Source organism: Oncorhynchus nerka, linkage group LG24 (genome assembly GCF_034236695.1).
Source record: "Oncorhynchus nerka isolate Pitt River linkage group LG24, Oner_Uvic_2.0, whole genome shotgun sequence".
Taxonomy (NCBI): Eukaryota; Metazoa; Chordata; class Actinopteri; order Salmoniformes; family Salmonidae; genus Oncorhynchus; species Oncorhynchus nerka.
Window position 1 is genome coordinate 86,258,144 of NC_088419.1, and position 12,920 is coordinate 86,271,063.

Genomic DNA, 12,920 nt, shown 5'->3' on the forward strand with positions numbered 1-12,920 from the left:
AAGGGAGGTAAAGGCAAAAAAGGCCATGGTGGCAAAGTAAATACAATATAGCAAGTAAAACACTGGAATGGTAGTTTTGCAATGGAAGAATGTGAGCAAAGTAGAAATAAAAATAATGGGGTGCAAAGGAGCAAAATTAATTAATTAATTAAATACAGTTGGGAAAGAGGTAGTTGTTTGGGCTAAATTATAGGTGGGCTATGTACAGGTGCAGTAATCTGTGAGCTGCTCTGACAGTTGGTGCTTAAAGCTAGTGAGGGAGATAAGTGTTTCCAGTTTCAGAGATTTTTGTAGTTCGTTCCAGTCATTGGCAGCAGAGAACTGGAAGGAGAGGCGGCCAAAGAAATAATTGGTTTTTGGGGTGACTAGAGAGATATACCTGCTGGAGCGTGTGCTACAGGTGGGAGATGCTATGGTGACCAGCGAGCTGAGATAAGGGGGGACTTTACCTAGCAGGGTCTTGTAGATGACATGGAGCCAGTGGGTTTGGCGACGAGTATGAAGCGAGGGCCAGCCAACGAGAGCGTACAGGTCGCAATGGTGGGTAGTATATGGGGCTTTGGTGACAAAACGGATTGCACTGTGATAGACTGCATCCAATTTGTTGAGTAGGGTATTGGAGGCTATTTTGTGTCTAGCGTGTCCTGCGTTGCATAGAATCGATGCAACGCTGGGGGATGATTTAACAAAAGCGCATTTGCAAAAAAAGCACAATCATTGGACGACTGCAACGAACCATAAACACCAATGCCTTTCTTAAAATCAATACACAGAAGTATATATTTTTAAACCTGCATATTTAGCTAAAAGAAATCCAGGTTAGCAGGCAATTTTAACTAGGTGAAATTGCATCATTTCTCTTGCGTTCATTGCACGCAGAGTCAGGGTATATGCAACAGTTTTGGCAGCCTGGCTCATTGCGAACTAATTTGCCAAAATTTTACATAATTATGACATAACATTGAAAGTTGTGCAATGTAACAAGAATATTTAGATTTAGGGATGCCACCCGTTAGATAAAATACAGAACGGTTGCGTATTTCACTGAAATAATAAACATTTTGTTTTCGAAATTATAGTTTCCGGATTCGACCATATTAATCACCAAAGGCTCGTATTTCTGTGTGTCATTATAATTAAGTCTATGATTTGATAGAGCAGTCTGACTGAGCGATGGTAGGCAGCAGCAGGCTCGTAAGCATTCATTCAAACAGCACTTTTGTGTGTTTTGCCAGCAGCTCTTCGCAAGCACAGCGCTGTTTATGACTTCAAGCCTATCAGCCTAATGGCTGGTGTAACCGATGTGAAATGGGTAGCTAGTTAGCGGGGTGTGCGCTAATAGCGTTTCAAACGTCACTCGCTCTGAGACTTGAAGTAGTTGTTCCCCTTGCTCTGCATGGGTAATGCTGCTTCGAGGGTGGCTGCTTCGAGGGTGGCTGTTGTCATTGTGTTCCTGGTTCGAGCCCAGGGAGGAGCGGGACAGAAGCTATACTGTTACACTGGCAATACTAAAGTGCCTATAAGAACATCCAATAGTCAAAGGTTAATGAAATACAAATGGTATAGAGGGAAATAGTCCTAATTCCTATAATAGTCCTATAATTCCTACAACATTATCTTACCTGGGAATATTGAAGAATCATGTTAAAAAGGAACCACCAGCTTTCATATGTTCTCATGTTCTTATGTTTATTGATGTATTATATTAAGTTAAAATCAGTGTTCATTCAGTATTGTTGTAATTGTCATTATTACAAATAAATAAATTTACAAATCGGCCGATTAAATCGGTATCGGCGTTGAAAAACCATAATCGGTCGACCTCTACTACCTACAAGGTCTTCTTAGTCATCTCGATCCTATGTGTACAATAACTCAACTGTCAGCAGCATGAAATGTGGAAATGTGAACACACATGAACCCTTCAGTCGGTGAATAAGGGGCATGCATGGCCCATTACAGCATAGATTACTACAATCAGATAGAGACTGATTTGTTCTGTATGAAAACATCCACAGTGCTCGGCTAAACTCCCTGTAGCTTCATATTATCTAACCAATCCCAAAGCCTCTTTGCTGAACGAGTCGTCAAATTAATTCTGAGGTAATGTTGATTGAACAATGTTTTTAAAGCTACATAACTATGAAAATCCGATTTGGATTTTTTTTTAAAGGTTTATATAACATTGTTTGCTGCCAGTGTACATCCCAGCCATCTGTCCTGGCTGTGTGTTGGGGCCAACGGAATCCTGTCTTAGCTCTTGAAGGTAGTCTAATACCATTTCACAGAGAAAATGGACATGGATCTACAATTAACAAAAATATAAATGCAACCTGTAAGATGTTGATTTCATGATCTGAAATAAAAGATCCCTGAAACTTTCCATATGCACAAAAGGCTTATTTCTCTTAAATGTTTAGCACACATTTGTTTACATCCCTGTTAGTGAGAATATCTCCAATGCCAAGATAATCCATCCACCTGACAGGTGTGGCATATAAAAAGCTGATTGAACAGCATGATCATTACACAGGTGCACCTTGTGCGGGGGACAATAAAAGACCACTAAAATGTGCAGTTTTGTCACACAACACAATGCCACAGACATCTCAAGTTGAGGGAGCATGCAATTGGCATGCTGACTGCGGGAATGTCCAACAGAGCTGTTGCCAGAGAATTTAATGTTAATTTCTCTACCATAAGCCGCCTCCAATGTCTTTTTAGATCATTTGGCAATACGTCCAACCGGCATCACAACAATACCAGCCCAGGACCTCCACATCCGGCTTCTTCACCCGTGGGATTGTCTGAGGCCAGCCACTCGGAAAGCTGATGAAACATTTTTGTCTGCAATAAATCCCATTTGTGGGGAAAAACTCATTCCGATTGGCTGGGACTGGCTCCCCAGTGGTTGGGCGTATATGAACTGTAACTCAGTGAAATCATTGAAATTGTTGCATGTATATATTTGAAAAAGGAGAGCTGCACACTCTAGGAGCTCAGATGAAATAATTGAATAACCAACTTTAACAGACAAGCTGTCTTCATCAGGGTATAATGACAAACACTGCGGGTCACTAGTTTATATAGTCAAAGGGCTCCCGAGTGGCACAGCGATCTAAGGCACTGTATCTCAGTGCTAGAGGAATCACTACAGGCGCTGGTTGGATTCCAGGCTGTATCACAACCGGCCGTGATTGGGTGTCCCATAGGGCAGCGCACAATTGGCCCAGCATCGTCCACGTTAGGCCGTCATTGTAAATAAGAATTTGTTCTTAACTGACTTGCCTTGTTAAATAAATAAAAATGTAAGGACACAGTATATAAAGCCCGGTCCACCACCTATGCATTCAGACATACTCAATACAGGATTGTGTTTGTTTACAGCCATGTACACAATTATCAAACCTTTATTTCAACAAGGAACACAGACCAATGCAATGAAGAGACAACTAAAGTTATTTTGCTTCCGCAGCTCTGACCTGCTTATCATGAGACTCTGTCTTCTAAGGCTATGCTATATGTTCTCAGGGCATTGAGACATTTAGAACACTGAAGAGCCTGTGTGAAAACGCCCCTTGGCGTATCTCCCCTCCTTTCACCATATAAAAAAAAACAAATGTACAACACCGCAAAGTGCAGCATTCATAATCCCTGCAGATTTCAGTCGTTTCTCAATATGGGCTAATTCGCTTTGCAAAAAAAAAAACAGCCTCTGTTTCTGTTCTAACTGACACACTGAAGCAGGAGTCATTTACGGTTGTTAATTACCCGAAGACATTACCCTAGTTCAGGTGTCCAAAAGTTACTGCTCTACTACTGTTCCAACACACACTCCTTGAGACCCAGCCCCAGATCAACCCGAGGCCCAGATCAACCAGAGGCCCAGATCAACCAGAGGCCCAGATCAACCAGAGAAAATGAGGCCCATTCATGGCACATTGTGTCAATTTGAAAACACAAGATCAAACACCACAGTAGGAGTAAGCAATGCTGTCTTGTAACACTGGTGCAATAGATAATCTGGATCACAGTGAAGTGCTACTGTGATACAGTTGTTTTACTGGGCCGTGCTGTGTTTTTTACTGCTTAAATATACCATGTCAATAAGGCCAGTAAACCTGGGCTGGACCAAAGGAGTTCAACAGCAGAACACTGAACCCACTGCACAATATGGAGACAATAAACCGCAGCCCTTCATTAAACAGTAACTAGGAAGAAGGACAAGGGTGGTAATACAGTCACACAAATCCCAAGGTAAGGTTGGATTTAGTTAATCCTTTGTTTGAAGAGGATGTGTGTCTGCCAACTGTGTCAGGGCCAGAGACCTCAGACCACCTTAGAAGTGTCACCTGACAGTGACATCATTATAACCCACAGTTCTGGACATCAAAGTGTCAAAGACTGACTGCAGAGGGAAAGAGGGAAAGGTTCCTGTGTGCACTGAATGTGTATACTACTGTGTGAACAGCACACCCATTTGCTTCCAACCAAAACTACATAAAACTGCCAGCAATGAGCACATAAACATTTCTGTCTAGCATTCCACAATATCATAAAGCAATTCCCCCAGTTGAGATCAAACTGCCTCCCAACACACTAATCTGGTTAGAAAAATACTCCAGATTTTTCTCATAGGTGCTTATAAATGAGGACACAGTGCAAAGCTTCACTCTCCAAAATGCTGCTAAAAGCAAAACCATTTGTGAAAAGAAAAGTGGAGCATCAGAGCAGATGACCTTTTATGACATCAAGATCCCTTTTATGACAGCAATATCACCAGAGAGTGGGTGGAGCAATATATTACACCACCTATCACTCAATCAATGCTAACTTTCTAGTTACGAGAACATACTTCAACAGCAATAAACTACTGCAGGTCTTTATGTTCCAGAGGGCCAATTTTATATGAGGGTTTATTGATTATGAAATATGAGTGAGACATCAAATATTGAGTCAGTTGTTGTTGAGCAGCACTGAAATCAACATTGGGAATGCTGATCCTGACCTTGTGCATTATTATTTTTCTGAGCGCCAACGATGTTCTAGCCGTAATATTTGAAATTCAAATCCTATCCCATTTACCAGAAAGGCCAAACACTGTGGTGCTCCCTACCAGATAATTCTCCCAAAAACAACTGGCATGTTAGCTCCCCTCCTCCTCTAGTCATAACATCTTGCAGAGAGCGCACATACAGTACTGACATGAATAATGGGAGTGCTTGGGAAAGCATTTTAGGAGTACTGATCTAATTACCCAGTCTATTCATTATGATCTGAAAATGCAAAACAGATGAGAGGCTTTATGAATAGTGGCCCTGATCTGATTAGTGGTTATGGTATGGTGCTGCTCCCTGGGGCAGTGAACTAGCAGAGCAGACGAAATGACACCACCTGCTCCCTCAGTGGGACTAAAACATGCCTCAACAACATAATCCCAAATCAAGTGCTCATTGACCTCTGCCCTTCTTATCCACCCTGTGCTGTGTGTGTGCACTCTCTTTCACTCTATTCTGAAATGTCTCAGATTAAGTCAGTGTTTAGATAGTTTGAAAGTAGGATGAGTGAGGTCATGCAGTGCAGCAGGTGACCTGACTTGATGCAGGTTGGACAGATGAGGAAGTATACAGTATTACATATAATTCATAAGAGATTCGTGCAAGGACCAATCAGCAACCAATGAATAGGAATTGCGAAAACAAATCAGAAAATAGCATGTCAATCAATCAGTTTGACGTGTATTCAGTACAATCAATAACCACTGACTAAGTAATACCCAGTAAAATCACAGTTCTTGATTTCTGCATCTATAAAAGGTAGAGACCTAGCTGGGTTACATTCGTGGGACCCAAACATGTCTTTTAGCTAGGCTTACTTTGTATTGTAGCTAGCAGGTCTAGGCTACTGAAGAACACTCATGTCATGACAACTCACCACATCTTTCGCCGCTGTCCCGCTTCCGTGCTGGTCCGGAATTAGTTTTGTGTTTTTATTTTCGGTTCTCTTCATTTTCTCACGTGGAAAAAAAATTGACAAAAAGAAATGTGTTTCACAGATATCTGACTCTGCTTAGCTAATTTATGCTAGGCTAGCCAGCTAACTGTATTGACGTCTTCCTCGCATTTCCTTTGGAAACTTCAAGTTCATATCTCCTGCTGTTGCTGTGATGTGTTCAGCAAGTCCAACTGGTGTCAAATCCGACCGTAGAAATAAATCCCCGTTCAAATTAACTTGTTGGCACAAACAGACTAAATGATCCTCGGCAACTGAAGTAATGTCACAACTATGTTGACAGGTTGTCAGTCGCTTGGTTGCTGTAGTTACAAGCTAGCTAGCTCTCTAGTTAACGTGGTTGTCTTTTTCCTGGCTACCGCATTTTACGCGCCACCTTTATGTAGCTTACAGGCTAGCTAGCTAGCTGAGAAAACCTAACTAGCAAGGGTATCGAGCGAACAAAAATGAAAGGCGAGCTCGTACAATTACCAGTACACCAAAAACGATATTAAATGTTTCCAAACTCCACGCACCCCGGTGACTTCGCTATCAGACAGACCTGAATGGATGGTTAGCTAGACTCGAGCTAAGCCAGCTTCGTAGCTAGCTAACGTTACCTGCAAAAGACACCTTGTCATTGTAACACTTTGCATTTTTTCTTGACAAGGTGACGTAGCAGAAATGTTCGAAGTTTCTTCCATCCAACTTTTAATTGAAAGTAAATTGTATTATTATTCACGAATGTCTCTCGATCGGTTGTCCTCGCCCTCTCTTTCAAATTGTCAGTCTTCTTCCATCGTCGCCGGTGTGAGCTGCTGATTTGGTGATCTGTGACTGTGTGCAGACTGTGCAGTCACGATTCGCTTCCTGAATCTCCTCTCACGTTTCAACTGCAGTGCCTCCTGCTCCTATACCACTGATCTAGGTTCAGCATGTCTTCAAGTTGCCAAAATTCAATACATTCGAAAGTAATTAAAATCTGACCTGTAATCAGCTTTCCATATGTAAACTAGACAAGGTGCACGCACTGGATATAAACATGCAGCGCATGGCATGAGACCCGTGTAGATGAGCGAAGGAGCTGGTGTCTGCTGCCATCTCCTGGTTGAAATGGGTAAATGTTCTAATTTGAGCACTTCAAATGATTGTGTGTGTAAAAAAAAAACGTAGAGATATGTTTTCAACATATAGAAATCTTCCAAGAACAAACATAATTAATATTTGAGTCCCGTTTTATTGAAAAGCTTCTCCCTAAAACAACAAGGGCTTGTAAAGTAAGCATTTCATAGAATTCAACAAATAAAACTGGATTTGATATATAACACATGCATAAAAAATAAATGAAGCCCCTGACCTTGACACCAGACCCCCTCTTCCTGACACAAAAAAAAGCTGTTTTAATGTACGCCCCTGCCATTATGTACATACAGTAAGATGTACTATCTTATACAGCTTTGCATATCTCAGTGTAAGAAACCAAGTTTTCACATATCCTGCTGATGATTGTCACAGATTTTGTTAATAGAAAATAACATCTATGGTTACCACAACAGAAAAGAAAAAAAAAATCGAATCAAAATAATATTGACATTTTTTTTTTGTCTTAGAAGGGTTTAAATGTTAGCCCACATTAAAACAACTTTACAAATGTGGATTAAAAAACATTGTGTGGTCCAGTAACCTCTGAGGCAATTCTGTTCAAATCAAAAATGTAACAGTTACAACTTATTTTGGACAAAGCACCAAATGCTCCTGTCACTTTCTTAAATAGGTCATTGGAATACATCAGCAGGTCATAGTTGAATGTATTGCAGCTGGCTGCAGTATGCCGCCTGCTTTAAGGACTCAGGTCGAGAGACTAGATTTAAAGCTGGGAACAATCTTTACATCTTTAGTATGGTTACAGGTTCTAGCAGTTCAGCAGGAAGACAGTTCTAGGGTCAACCCATCCATAGGATCTTTCAAATCTGAATAGTGTTTACATCTTTAGTATGGTTACAGGTTCTAGCAGTTCAGCAGGAAGACAGTTCTAGGGTCAACCCATCCATAGGATCTTTCAAATCTGAATAGTGTTTACATCTTTAGTATGGTTACAGGTTCTAGCAGTTCAGCAGGAAGACAGTTCTAGGGTCAACCCATCCATAGGATCTTTAAAATCTGAATAGTTTTTACATCTTGTGACATCAGTAACAGACCATTTGAATGGCAGAAGAAGTATCGTACGAAACAAGGTATCTAACATCTATAAATATGGCTTTTTTTTCCCTCAAACAACATGCAACTACTTTACACATACACACACTTACAAACTTGTCTTGTTAGACGCGAAAAGGAAGCACTTTAGTCTTGTTTGGCTTTTTAAAAGCCTCTATTCCTGGCTTGTTCAAGGTTGATTGTCATAGGATCCTTGAAGAGGTTTCATATAGAGCTCAAAACATAATATATGTCTCAGGTAAAATAGGGGAAACACTTCAGTTGAGGTACCTTCGTAACACCTACATAAGCTATACATAACACCTGACATAAGACAGTCGTCAACATTCATTAACCACTGTTCTGCTTGGCATACAACAGCATCACAGAGAGCACCTGGCTGAACCCCTACTGACTATCAGACAGTCTCCCCTCAACTAAAGTGTTCTCCCTATTTAACCACAAACCTGAGATTATGTCCCATGTTTCAACAGGAAGTGTCCTGTCTCCCAGTATTAGGAGGAACTTGGAGCTGGTGCATCACAAAGAAGCTGCCTGTAGGGAACGAGGTACGTCAGACCCTGGGTATTAGGCCACAGGACCGTAGGGGTCCTGGGTGATGTAGCTTGGATGTGGGGTTTCACGATACCCCAACCAGCAGACTGGGTGAGCTCACAGAAACCTCTTGGGTTTTCACCTGGGAGGAAGGAAGAGGCAAAAGAGGATGGACGGGTCAGCATTCTTACAGGAAATGTACAGTACCAGTCAACAGTTTGGACACACCTACTCATTCAAGGGTTTATCTTTATTTGGACTATTTTCTACATTGTAAAAAAGTTCTAAACAAATCAAAATATATTTTATAAGAGTGTGCAAAGCTGTCATCAAGGCAAAGGGTGGCTAATTTGAAGAATCTTAAATATAAAAATACATCTTGATTTGTTTAACACTTTATTGGTTACTACATGATTCCATGTGTTATTTCATAGTTTTGATGTCTTCACTACTATTCTGAAATGTAGAAAATAGTAAAAATAAAGAAAAACCCTTGAATGAGTAAGTGTGTCCAAACATTTGATTGGTGCTGTATATATAGTATATATTTCATGTTACTATGTAATGTCATGACTTATGTCATGTGGATTCATTGCGTTCTGACATAAGACAATGAAAATACTCCATCAATGATTACCTCAAATTGTCTTCACATGCTTATTTATTTCCACTCTAACCTAAACAGAGTCAATTTAACACACACACACACACACACACACACACACACACACACACACACACACACACACACACAAGTAGGGTCACTAAAATCTGCTGATGGTAGGCCTACAACAAGTATGATCCCAATAAGTAGGTGATAGAAAATGTTATATGTACAGTGGTATTACAAAATAAACATGTTTAACCAAGTGATTGCGTCAAAGAGGGGATCGTGCACTGCTGTTTAATGCCAGTAGGCCTCCTACTCTATGAAGGAAGCTGGTTAAAGGCCCAGTGCCGTCAAAATTCAGTTTTCCTGTGTTTTCTAAATTGTACAACAGCTGATGAAGTGAACACTGTAAAAGTGTGCAAAAATCAGATGCGTGTTATTTCACACAGGACTTTCTAATCTGCAGTTTTTAAATGAGTGGAGTTTTGGCTCGCCTGGTGACATCACCAGGCTGTATAAGTTTATATACAAATAACAAAGACAGTTCCAAACCTCGCTGCCAATAACAGGTCATTTTCAGGTTACATATCCCTCCCAATAGACCCCTCCAATTAGGCCTCTTATTCAGACCACTCCCAGACAGGTAGCAAAAGTAATGATTGAGAAAGACATTTTGTTGTTGACCATTTAAATGGAAAACAATTATAGTAAGGTACATCATTGTTATTCAGAAACAATTTGATGTTGAGATAAAAACAGCTGCATTTGGGCCTTTAAAGATAGGCAGGGTGGATTACTGGATGCTGATACAGGCACACTGACAGGCACAGCATGCCAGGGAGTCATACCTTTACCAACCCAGGGATGGGAGGAAGAGGAAGAGGAGGAGGGGAAAGAAGTGAGGCCAAGGGAGGACATTCGCTGCTCGTTCTCCTGGAATAACTCAAGGAAGAGCGAGAGATGGAGCGAAATAGAGGTAGATAGAGAGACAAATATAGAGAGTGCATGTGAGAGAGGAAGGGGTAAAGGAGACGGAATAGCTAACAGGGGTTTTTCTTAAGTAGATTAAGAGTATTAAGAGGGTGGAGAGTTCTAGAGGGTGGAGAGTTCTAGAGGGTGGAGAGTTCTAGAGGGTGGAGAGTTCTAGAGGGTGGAGAGTTCTAGAGGGTGGAGAGTTCTAGAGGGTGGAGAGTTCTAGAGGGTGGTGGGTTCTAGAGGGTGGAGAGTTCTAGAGGGTGGAGAGTTCTAGAGGGTGGAGAGTTCTAGAGGGTGGAGAGTTCTAGAGGGTGGAGAGTTCTAGAGGGTGGAGAGTTCTAGAGGGTGGAGAGTTCTAAAGGGTGGAGAGTTCTAAAGGGTGGAGAGTTCTAGAGGGTGGTGGGTTCTAGAGGGTGGAGAGTTCTAGAGGGTGGTGGGTTCTAGAGGGTGGTTGGTTCTAGAGGGTGTGGGAAGAAATCAATAAGTCAGATCCTGCAAAAAGGGTGAGCTCACCTCTAAATTTGTCCGTGCCTTCTTCAAGACATCCTTTGTTCTTGACACTGTAAACAATCAGAAACAAAACTGTTGTGATTAATCTGTGACTATCACTTCAACACACAAACACAAAAGTAATTATTTCCCAAGGCCCTCACACAATCGGTGCTGAGGGACACACACACACACACACAGAGAGATAGAGAGACAGAGAGAAACATATAGAGACATAGACAAAGAGACATAGACAGAGAGAAACAGACAGCGAGAAACAGAGAAACAGACAGAGAAACAGTGAGGGAAACAGACAGACAGAGAGAAACATAGAGACATAGACAAAGAGAGACAGACAGAGAGAAACAGAGAAACAGACAGAGGGAAACAGAGAGAAACAGACAGAGAAACATAGACAGAGAGAAACAGAGAGACAGACAGAGAGAAACAGACAGAGAGAAACAGACAAAGAAACAGACCGAGAAACATAGACAGAGAGAAACAGACAGAGGGAAACATACAGAGGGAAACAGACAGAGGGAAACAGACAGAGAAACAGACAGAGGGAAACAGAGAGAGACAGACAGAGAGAAACAGACAGAGGGAAACAGACAGAGAAACATAGACAGAGAGAAACAGAGAGAGGGAAACAGACAGAAACAGACAGAGAAACAGAGAGAGACAGACAGAGAGAAACAGACAGAGAGAAACAGACAGAGGGAAACAGACAGAAACAGACAGAGAAACATAGACAGAGAGAAACAGAGAGAGACAGACAGAGAGAAACAGACAGAGGGAAACAGACAGAGAAACATAGACGGAGAGAAGCAGACAGACAGAAACAGACAGAGAAACAGTGAGGGAAACAAACAGACAGAGACAGACAGAGAGAAACATATAGAGACATAGACAAAGAGAGACATAGACAGAGAGAAACAGAGAAACAGACAGAGAGAAACAGACAGAGAAACAGACAGAGAAACAGACAGAGGGAAACAGAGAGAGGGAAACAGACAGAGGGAAACAGACAGAGAGAAACAGAGAGAGGGAAACAGACAGAGAAACATAGACAGAGAGAAACAGAGAGAGACAGACAGAGAGAAACAGACAGAGGGAAAGAGACAGAGAAACATAGACGGAGAGAAGCAGACAGACAGAAACAAACAGAGAAACAGTGAGGGAAACAAACAGACAGAGACAGACAGAGAGAAACATATAGAGACATAGACAAAGAGAGACATAGACAGAGAGAAACAGAGAAACAGACAGAGAGAAACAGACAGAGAAACAGACAGAGAAACAGACAGAGGGAAACAGACAGATGGAAACAGACAGAGGGAAACAGACAGAGAGAAACAGAGAGAGACATACAGAGAGAAACAGAGAGAGACAGACAGAGAGAAACAGACAGAGGGAAACAGACAGAGAAACAGACAGAGAAACATAGACAGAGAGAAACAGACAGAAAAACAGTGAGGGAAACAAACAGACAGAGACAGACAGAGAGAAACATATAGAGACATAGACAAAGAGAGACATAGACAGAGAGAAACAGACAGAGAAACAGACGGAGAGAAAAACAGAGAAACAGACAGAGAGAAACAGAGAGAGAGAAACAGACAGAGAAACAGACAGAGAGAAACAGACAGAGGGAAACAGACAGAAACAGACAGAGAAACATAGACGGAGAGAAACACAGAGAAACAGACAGACAGAGAGAAACAGAGAGACAGACAGAGAGAAACAAATAAACACAGACAGAGAGAAACAGACAGAGAGAAACAAATAAACACAGACAGAGAGAAACAGACAGAGAGAAACAAAGACAGAGAGAAACAGACAGAGAGAAACATATAGAGACATAGACAAAGAGACATAGACAGAGAGAAACAGACAGAGAGAAACAGAGAAACAGACAGAGAAACAGTGAGGGAAACAGACAGACAGAGAGAAACATAGAGACATAGACAAAGAGAGACAGACAGAGAGAAACAGAGAAACAGACAGAGGGAAACAGACAGAAACAGACAGAGAAACATAGACAGAGAGAAACAGAGAGACAGACAGAGAGAAACAGACAGAGAGAAACAGACAAAGAAACAGA

The 12,920-nt window shown here is 41.4% G+C and overlaps 2 protein-coding genes across 3 annotated transcripts in view; both read right to left on the bottom strand.

Moving 5' to 3' along the window:
- Window positions 1-6,870, bottom strand: part of mast2 (microtubule associated serine/threonine kinase 2) — a 345,729-nt gene extending 338,859 nt beyond the window's left edge. Inside the window, 1 exon segment of the mRNA XM_065009240.1 lies at window positions 5,935-6,870. Coding sequence (XP_064865312.1) covers window positions 5,935-6,009 — 75 coding nt within the window. The 5' untranslated portion in view covers window positions 6,010-6,870.
- Window positions 6,871-7,208: 338 nt separating this feature from the next.
- pde4dip (phosphodiesterase 4D interacting protein) overlaps window positions 7,209-12,920 on the bottom strand; it is an 89,751-nt gene continuing 84,039 nt past the window's right edge. For both annotated transcript variants that reach the window (XM_065009242.1, XM_065009241.1), the window contains exons 31-33: window positions 10,841-10,887; window positions 10,201-10,285; window positions 7,209-8,884 (exon numbers count right to left, since the gene is read on the bottom strand). In XM_065009242.1, coding sequence (XP_064865314.1) covers window positions 8,703-8,884; window positions 10,201-10,285; window positions 10,841-10,887 — 314 coding nt within the window. In that variant the 3' untranslated portion in view covers window positions 7,209-8,702. The remainder of the gene's footprint in view (window positions 8,885-10,200; window positions 10,286-10,840; window positions 10,888-12,920) is intronic.